This window comes from Poromitra crassiceps (assembly GCF_964638095.1).
Source record: "Poromitra crassiceps genome assembly, chromosome: 27".
Classification (NCBI taxonomy): Eukaryota; Metazoa; Chordata; class Actinopteri; order Beryciformes; family Melamphaidae; genus Poromitra; species Poromitra crassiceps.
Window position 1 is genome coordinate 4,870,978 of NC_139650.1, and position 10,000 is coordinate 4,880,977.

General features: G+C 46.5%; 1 protein-coding gene across 1 annotated transcript in view; it reads right to left on the minus strand.

Annotated features, from left to right (window-relative positions):
- The window catches only part of foxp4 (forkhead box P4), a gene marked incomplete at its 5' end in the record, with an annotated part of 55,723 nt that overhangs the window by 7,540 nt on the left and 38,183 nt on the right, over nucleotides 1-10,000 (minus strand). Inside the window, 2 exons of the mRNA XM_083661975.1 lie at nucleotides 7,650-7,751; nucleotides 8,381-8,457. Of these exons, the coding sequence (XP_083518101.1) occupies nucleotides 7,650-7,751; nucleotides 8,381-8,457 (179 nt within the window). The remainder of the gene's footprint in view (nucleotides 1-7,649; nucleotides 7,752-8,380; nucleotides 8,458-10,000) is intronic.

Genomic DNA, 10,000 nt, shown 5'->3' on the forward strand with positions numbered 1-10,000 from the left:
CTCAACCTCAAACACCAGATCCACTAACCCTCAACCTCAACCTCAACCTCACCCTCAAACACCAGATCCACTAACCCTCAACCTCAACCTCAACCTCAAACACCAGATCCACTAACCCTCAACCTCAACCTCAACCTCAAACACCAGATCCACTAACCCTCAACCTCAACCTCAACCTCAAACACCAGATCCACTAACCCTCAACCTCAACCTCACCCTCAAACACCAGGTTCCACACATGTATTGGCCAGTGGCAACGTTCTTCAGTAGCACGAGCCGGGGGAAACACAAAACAGTTTTTCAGACATACACACACACACACACACACACAGACACAGACACACGCACACAGACACACGCACACAGACACACACACAGACACACACACACACGCACGCACACGAACACACACACACACACACACACAGACACACACACACACCGCTCCATCTACAGTGCTAATATAAGATGGCTTTCCAGTACTACCGCTATTTTATCTTTTTTTTTTATCAGTCACTATCAGCACAGACACACACACACACACACACACACACACAGACACACACACACACACACACACACACACACAGACACACACACACACACACACACACACAGACACACACACACACACTCAGACAGGCGGACGGGCACACCGCTATCTGCGTCTCACCCCCCCAGGGACAGGCCTCCCTTTTCATCTGCTATTTGTAGTTTGTTCTGCCCAATTTCATTACCAATTTTAATTCGTCTATAATTAAATCCTGCATATTCTCTCTGACACGCTGTTCTAAGCCGAGAGGGAGGGACAGGCCAGGCATGCATCACTCCTCAGCGTAATTACACACACACACACACACACAGCTATACACACGCACACACACACACACGTACGTACACACACACACACACACACACACACACACACACACACGCACACACACACACACACGTAATTACACAAGCCATAATCAGCGGAGGAACCCCTTCTCCCCCGCATCCCCTCACCCCCCTCACCCCCGAGCTGTGATGCTAAGTTTTGTAAATGAGTCTGACCCCAATCTCCGACCGCCACCCTGACGGTGCTGACACACAGAGACACACACACACACACACACACACACACACACACACACACACAGAGACGCACACACACACACACACACACAGAGACACACACACACACACACACACACAGAGACGCACACACACAGACGCACACACACACGCACACACACACGCACACGCACACACACACACGAGACACACACACACACACACACAGAGACGCACACACACACACACACACACACACACACACACACACACACATCAGACGGCAGCGCGACAATGCGGCGTTATTTGCATTTGTCTCCGTGATGAAAGTCTAATTCTCCCAGTTAAAACATTAGCAGCCATTTACAGCGGGTCACAGCACATGTCCCACTCATCTCCACTGCACCCGGGCTGGGGGGGGGGCACTCATCTCCACTGCACCCGGGCTGAGGGGGGGGGGGGGGGCACTCATCTCCACTGCACCCGGGCTGAGGGGGGGGTCCACTCATCTCCACTGCACCCGGGCTGAGGGGGGGGGGGGGGCACTCATCTCCACTGCACCCGGGCTGAGGGGGGGGGTCCACTCATCTCCACTGCACCCGGGCTGAGGGGGGGGGGTCCACTCATCTCCACTGCACCCGGGCTGAGGGGGGGGTCCACTCATCTCCACTGCACCCGGGCTGAGGGGGGGGGGTCCACTCATCTCCACTGCACCCGGGCTGAGGTCCACTCATCTCCACTGCACCCGGGCTGAGGAAGGGGGGTGTGTCCACTCATCTCCACTGCACCCAGCCCCCCCCCCCCCTTAGCTCCAGGTAGTGGCAGCGGAGCGGGAATTGAACCCACAACCTCTGGCCCCGGTGTCTCTGTGTGTATTATTGCTTCACACCACCAGCTGCCCTTCACACTTAGCCTAGGTAAACCCAGCCCCCATGTGACCTGCTCTCTCAGTTCCCAGTCACTAGTGACTGAGAGCAGGTCTGAGAGCAGGTCACGTGGGGGATGGGTTTACCCAGGCTACTTCACACTCACAGCTCTTCTCTGGGCGCTCTTGTCTCTTCCCTCTGCCTGTCACCATTCAAAACTGACTGAGGCTCGAACCCACGACCGCAAAAGTGGCTGAGGTCTCAATATTGCCGGGCATCAAGCCTACTCTCTGTGCCACCAAGTCCGACTGAATGAATTAGGTTTTCTCAGGGCTTTAAATGACTCTTTCCTCTGGCTGTCGACATTCAAAACTGACTGAGGATCGAACCCACAACCTCAAAAGTCACTGAGTCTCAAACCCACAAAGCTCCAAAATGCTAGACAGCAATCCAACTCTCTGAGCTAGTGGGTCATAGTGATTAAGACTACATTAGAAGATTAAAGTCTAGTCTTCTTTATGCATCTTAAAATATGTTTTGAAGGGACCTTTTAAGTCGAATCGTATTTGAATTATATTAATATGACGTGAGTTTCTATTCGCCTTGCACAGAAAACTTTTTCCTTTTATACTTGAGTACATTTCAGAGCCTGTACTTTTTTCCTTTTACTTAGTAATAGTAATTAAGTAATTATTAGTAATTAAGTTGAATCAGTACTTCTGCTTTACCAGTCTTTTTTTTACACAAATAACTGTACTTCTACTTAATCTGAGCAACAATAGAGAGCTCCAGGGATGACGTATTTTTGTAGGCTGAATGCGGAAGTCCCGATAATCTTCACACATTAGGACCACTTTCATGAGTTTTGAAGCGTAACTGCGAGCCCTAGAGGTAAAAAGCTCGTGCTAAGCTAATCCAGAACTACACACAGTGTCGCATAGGCGTCCACGCATTGATTGCGAGAGAAAGAATTTCCGCGTTCACTCGTGATGACGTATAATATCCGCGTCGACATTGTAGTCTCATTTAGCCGTTTGCTAGCTAGCCACCCTTTTAACGGCACATAAAAGCTTCAAAACTCATAAAAGTGGTCTTCATGTGTGAAGATGATGTTACTAAACACTGGTTCGCGTTTGATTAAGCCAGCGTTGCCCAGAGAGATTATCAGAAGCATCGCGTCAAAAACCCATTCAAAACACCCATAGGCGAAAACTGTGAAGAACCAGGGCTGTTAGCATCGATGATTTCCGGACTCGTTCCTGGAGCTCTCTATGTGATTAAATTTGGAATGACAAGAAAAAATTACACATCTGTGCAATAGGCTAAGTAGGCCTAAATAACTCAGATATAGGGTTTGCAATTGTAACGTTCCATATAATGAAGTATCTCATGCTTGTTGATTTGATGATTGTTTTGCACCTGCTGCTCACGTTTGAGATACTTCTGGCTCGCCTGGAAAGAAGGTGGGAGCAGCCGAGTACAGTCAGCCAATCAGAGGCAGAGAGGGGCGGGTCATGCCTTCGCCATCATGGGAAAAAAATATTGCGCACCCGAACGACACGGCTGTGGAGCAGAATGGCTCTGCTGTAAAATCCTCATAGATGTTCAGGCATCACGGCAGCTAGAAATAAGGTGGAGAGTGATCACCTTGGGACCGGTCAAATTGATCACTATAAGCGGATGATCATTATAACCGATTTATTTTTCTCTTTGTCTTTATTTCTCGTGCAGATCACCATCAGGAATGATTTGGGATCAAGCGATTCTCGCACAAATCTTTTCTTTTTCGGGGCACCCCTATTGTCCACCCAATGCATGCTGGGATAGGCTCCAGCCCCGCCCTCCCCCCCCCCCCCCCCCCCCCCCCCCCCCCCCGTGACCTTGAACAGAAATACGTAGGTCAAGGCCTGGAAACAAAATTGGACAGTGTTTTTTTCTAGCAAGTTCATCGCTGTATCCTAACGGTGGTCACACTCTATCAGTCATTTCTCTTCTTCTCCCTCTGTCGCTGCCCTCTCTGTCTCCATCTCTCTCTCTACTGCCCTCTCTGTCTCCATCTCTCTCTCTACTGCCCTCTCTGTCTCCATCGCTCTCTCTACTGCCCTCTCTGTCTCCATCGCTCTCTTCGTTTCCTCATTCTCTAGCCATGCGTTTCTCTGATCAATGGCCTCCCCCGCCCGCTGACAACCCCTGCTCCTCCTCATGAAAAAATAAGAGCTTATTACAGAACACACATCTCCACGGGCCTATTTGACGGGCCCGGGCCCGCTATATAAATACAGAAGGCCGCGCCCGGCTCTATTTAAAGGTCCGCCGGGCCAACGCGCACCAGGAAGCAGACGGCAAGACATTAATAGTTAAAATTCATAAAGTCAGATGAGGAGGCGAAGATATTCCTGGCTTGCCCTCGTCTCTTACCCTCTCTCTCCCCTCCCCTCTCCTCGGTCCAAGGCTATTAGAGGAGGGCTCCGGGGGGTCTCTCTGCACCCCCCCCCCCCCCCCCCCCCCCCCCCCCCCCCCCCCCCCCCAAACACCTCTCTCTCTCTTTCTCACACCTGCACGTCTTCTCGCACTCTCCATCTCTGCAGACCGACTGACACTCAAATTAGTGGGAGGCTTCTGGAGAAATGGGTCAGCACCTACACTGGCAGGATCAGGCCAGGTGTGCGCAGCGGGCGTGTGTGTGTGTGCGTGTGTGTGTGTGTGCGTGTGTGTGTGTGTGTGTGTGTGTGTGTGTGTGTGTGTGTGCGTGCGTGTGTGTGTGTGTCAGAGAGAGAGAGAGAGAGCGAGAGAGAGGATGTGATGTGCATGTTGAAGAGCAGTATGTGAGCGTATATGCGTCTCTGTAATGAGGATATATGATGGCTAGATGTGGGTCTGCTAGGCTAAGTGGGGCTGACTCTCCACGTGCCCTATCAGAGGTGAGAGAATGGTCTAGGGCTGAGGCAAGGCAGGAGAGAGAGAGAGCAGAGAGAGAGCAGAGAGAGAGAGAGAGCAGAGAGAGAGAGAGCAGAGAGAGAGAGAGAGAGAGAGAGAGAGAGAGAGAGAGAGAGAGAGAGAGGAGAGAGAGAGAGAGAGAGAGGGCAGAGAGAGAGAGAGAGAGAGAGAGAGAGAGCAGAGGGAAAGTGTCTCATAAAAGACAGAAAGAGCCAATAATTGTCAAATCACTCAGATCTTAAGGAGCGGAGCACAGTTGGCTTCTGAAACTGTCTGCAAGTGACAGGTAAGCGTATCTACCAGTCATGAGTCTCTACGAGTTACGGTCGAGGAGATACGTCCGCCCTGCATGCAGGGCTACAAGAGAGAGACAGAGTAGTAGTGTCAAGCCGTTCGTTGGCTAGCAGCTAGCGTTAGCACTTTTGCGTATCAATGGTGTCCCAGGCTGTTATTTTGTGTCCTGTCACATCAGCGAGGTTCCACTTCTGGCACCATGTTTATATGATGGATGTCCAGTCAGGTGATGTGTTTTGACTCGTTCTTTTATTGCAACTTAACGTCAGTATAGCGTGTGCTTCTTCTTCTGCACTCTCCGCTTTTACTGTAGCTTTGCTGCATCATTGGAACCCTGACTGCCACCCGGTGGCTAACTCTTGTAACCGAGGGCAGCATTTAACGGAAAGTGAATGCATTTGTTTATTTTAATATCGATCATAATACAATGCAATTCCAAATGCAGAAAAAAGAAAGTGAGAAAAAAGAAATCATCATGTATTGGGGGGAAAAAAGTGATGCATCGATTCAAGATGCATCGAGATGCATCGATAATCGTTTTATAATCGAATCGTAGCCCTCTGAATCGGAATGGAATCGTGAGGGGTCTAGATATTCCCAGGCCTACATGGGGCACAGACACGGAAAGAAAGCAATCCTTTCCTCCTTGGGCCTTGGGACGGAGGAGTCTTTTGCAGTCTGAGGTCATCCTTTGTTTCAGGGGTCAGGGGTTATAGGAAGGCTGGAATGAAAATGAGCTTTAGGTTGCATACGTAGCAAAATGTTGCAGTGTTAATAGGTGTCCTTTCTTCAGTGACACTTTGTATCAAGTCCAGTAGAGTATATTAAAGTGTTACGTTAGCTCTCATGGGGACACACTCATATAGCCTCATATAGCCTCATATTGATTTTTCTACACTCACTGTTAAATTGACACTGACACATTTGTGCAAATTTGCTAGTCGGTGGAAGCTGCTCATAAGGATGAAATGCAAGATGTGTGTGTGTGTGTGTGTGTGTGTGTGTGTGTGTGTGTCTGTGTGTGTGCGCGTGTGTGTGTGTGTGTGTGCATGTGCGTGTGTGTGTGCGTGTGTGTGCATGTGCGCAGTGGCGTGCCGTCCATTAGGCGAACTAGGCAAATGCTAGGGGCGCGTGAGCCGTTAGGGGCGCCAGAGAGGGTAAATAAAAAAAAAAAAAAAAAAATTACAAATACTTTTTCATGATAATAGGCCTACTATTATTTTGCAATAGTAGACAAAAAATAAGCACAACAACGTCTTAAGTCTTTAAATAATAGTGAAATCATTGTCTAATTCTGGCTTTCTGGCTGCCTGGGCTGCAGCACTTTCACCATGGTCCCTAATCCATACCACCCCACCCCCCTGCGCGGGCCGCGCCCCCCCTTCTACCTGCTCGGAGCTTTTCCCAGAGTGGTGGAAGGGCAATTCTGAGCCTGCACTGCAGGCAGCAGTTTTAGCGGTGACATCAGAAGCGTCATGCCCATTGTAACTGAGGGGGCAATTGTCCCCTCAGAGTTTTGAGAGGTAAAAAAAAAAAAAAAAAATTGTCATAGGCTATAATATTATAGGCTGTGTGTGGTAGTTGAAACATAGTTTCAAGTTGACGTTTATTTATGTTTGTAGTTCAAACAAAAACATAAATACTGTATAGGCTACATACAGTACAACACAAAAGGCTGTTATTTAACCTTTGTCGCCACCTGGTGAGTAAATATACATAACTAAAACCATTAAAATTGACAACTGGTCCGCGACTTTTTTCCCCCATGTATCTACCAGTCCTTGGCACAAAAAAGGTTGGGAACCCCTGCTCTAGATGACACTAGATGAGACTAATGGAAGAGAAAAGATGTCTACCTTCTGAAAAGGCAATACCAGCCAAAATAAACATTGTGTTACATTGCTTTGAAACATGTGGTCTCCCTTTTTTGTCAAGTCCATTGAGCCTGGGCAGTGGCAATGTACTTAGTCTGGTGATTATGGATCTTTCCAGGAGGCTGAGCAGTTTGGAAAATAGCCTTATGGTTACACCTGCTCAGTCTATTCATTTAAAATGAGATATTCCTCTAAATCAATAGCATTATGGTTACACCTGCTCAGTCTATTACTTTAAAATGAGATATTCCTCTAAATCAATAGCGTTATGGTTACACCTGCTCAGTCTATTACTTTAAAATGAGATATTCCTCTAAATCAATAGCCTTATGGTTACACCTGCTCAGTCTATTACTTTAAAATGAGATATTCCTCTAAATCTGGCTTCCAACCCCTCAACAATTTGGCGCCGCCCAGAGTTTGCCCCCTCCGGTTGTTGGGGGGGGGCACCAGCAAAAATCTTGCCTAGGGCACCAACTTGGTCAGGCGAAGAAGTGAGGTCGCACGGAAGGTGAGGGCGCACGCTCGCACACACATACACACACACGCACATGATGTGCGTGTGTGTGTGCGCGTGTGTGTGTGCGTGTGCGTGTATGTGTGTGCGTGTGTGCGCCCTCACCTTCCATGTGGCTGTGTTTCTCCTGAAGTAGGCGAACATTCGTGTAAACCAGTTGTAGATCTCATTGAGAGTCAACTGTCTGTCTGGAGCCTCCAGGATGGCCTGGGGAGACAGAGAGAGAGACATGACATTAAAATGTATTAGGCTATTTTATATTTTATACAATTTACATTCTAAATCTAAAATACATTTTCAAAATAAGAGACGGATGCAGAGAAGGGGAGGAGGATAGACAGACAGACAGAGAGGCAGACAGACAGAGAGGCAGACAGGCAGACAAGACAGAGACAGACAGACAGACAGAGGCAGACAGACAGCCAGACAGACAGACAGACAGGCGGACAGAGACAGACAGGGACAGACAGAGACAGACAGACAGACAGACAGACAGACAGAGACAGACAGACAGAGACAGACAGACAGAGACAGACAGACAGACAGAGACAGACAGACAGAGACAGACAGACAGAGACAGACAGACAGACAGACAGAGACAGACAGACAGACAGAGACAGACAGACAGACAGACAGACAGACAGAGAGACAGACAGAGACAGACAGACAGACAGAGACAGACAGACAGAGACAGACAGACAGACAGACAGACAGAGACAGACAGACAGACAGAGACAGACAGACAGACAGACAGAGACAGACAGACAGACAGACAGAGACAGACAGACAGACAGACAGACAGACAGACAGACAGACAGACAGACAGACAGACTTACATGGCGTATAAGAGAGGCGTAGGTGAAGGGAGGCCTGACATCGGCGTTCTTGTAGAACTCACAGTTCTGAGCCAGCTCTGCAGAAGAACACACGAGGAGATTAGACTGACCATCATGTCTACTGTCTACTCCTAAAGTCACATAAAGATGCTTTTGTTTCAAAGTACACATCTTGTATATGTGAATGTATATTGTATTATCACATATATTACGTTACATGTGCATTGTATATGTATTATAAGTGAATATGATATGATGATGTGATATGTTTTTATATGTGAATGTATATGTCTATAGGGTTCATTTGTAAATTTGTATGTTACTGTAATATGTTACACTAAAAAGATGATATAAACTTATATAAATGATAATAAAGAAAACAAATGTGTAAATTGAAGATATTTTTTGAAATAATAATAATACAAAATAATAGTAACTAAAAGGGTCCCTTATCTCCATTATGTCTATTGATAAATATTTTATGTATTATAACCATCTTTTAGAAATTATTCCATATATACAAGGACAGATAGTGTCCACTTCTTTACGACAGATTTTTTTCTATGCTGTATAGGTATTAAGCTTAAGCATTTTTTTTTTATTATATAAATGCTTTTCTTCTGAAGTCAATCATAAAAGGGCAGTTTTTCTTTCTTTTTTCATTTACTGCAAGTTGAGTGAAGATGCAGCGGACATTTCTGTCACAGCTCCTCATAAAACATAACTTCACTGTCCTTCTAGACTGTCTTACTGTCTTATGAATATGATTCCATCAAAGGCACGTCCTCACAAATATATTTTCGGGTGGTTGGAATGAAAACTGACGTACAATTTCTATGTCGAGAGAGCAGAGAGACAGCAGAGAGAGCAGAGAGACAGCAGAGAGAGCAGAGAGAGCAGAGAGACAGCAGAGGAATCCACTCCAAAACACAAACAATGCCCCCTAGTGTCAATCCTTGAAGGAAAGCACTTTTGTCAAATGACTGGAAGCTAAACCTTATTGCTCATGCAGGGGAATTTGTCATTGACACAGTTGCAGAAGTACCAAATAAATAAAAAGGGAAAATGGGACATGGGAAAAAAATGAAATCAAAATCAAAAATAAAATAAAATAAAATCAGTCTATTTACAAATTACTCTGTTAAAACAGACGCATTGGCTCCTGCAATTTGCAAATGCTTCTGCCTACTCGTCTGTACTTCACAGAGGAGAAAGTTGGACAAAACAGAAATAAGGCAGGACTTCAGCTGAAGGCGGGCACATCCACTAATTTCTCCAATCACCTGCATCGGTTTTGTTTACATGTGTCGTGATTGGTCGAATACCATCGAACTTCGTCCGGTCTGAAGTGTTTTTTTCCTCTTTGGAAGATGACAACTTCCTCTGGCCGGATTGTAACGGGCTGAAGTACAGACTGTCTCTGGACGTATTCAAAGATCGTGGCAGAGATAGAGTGGCTTGAGAGACTATTACAAATCAGTCCAAAAGAGTGAATTGTGATGTGTGTGAATAGAGATGTCTAGAGAACGGTGATAAGATGCATATATATTCATCTGATCATATTCTTATTAATATTAATATATCATATTAATTTGTATTATTATTAATGGTGATAAGAGG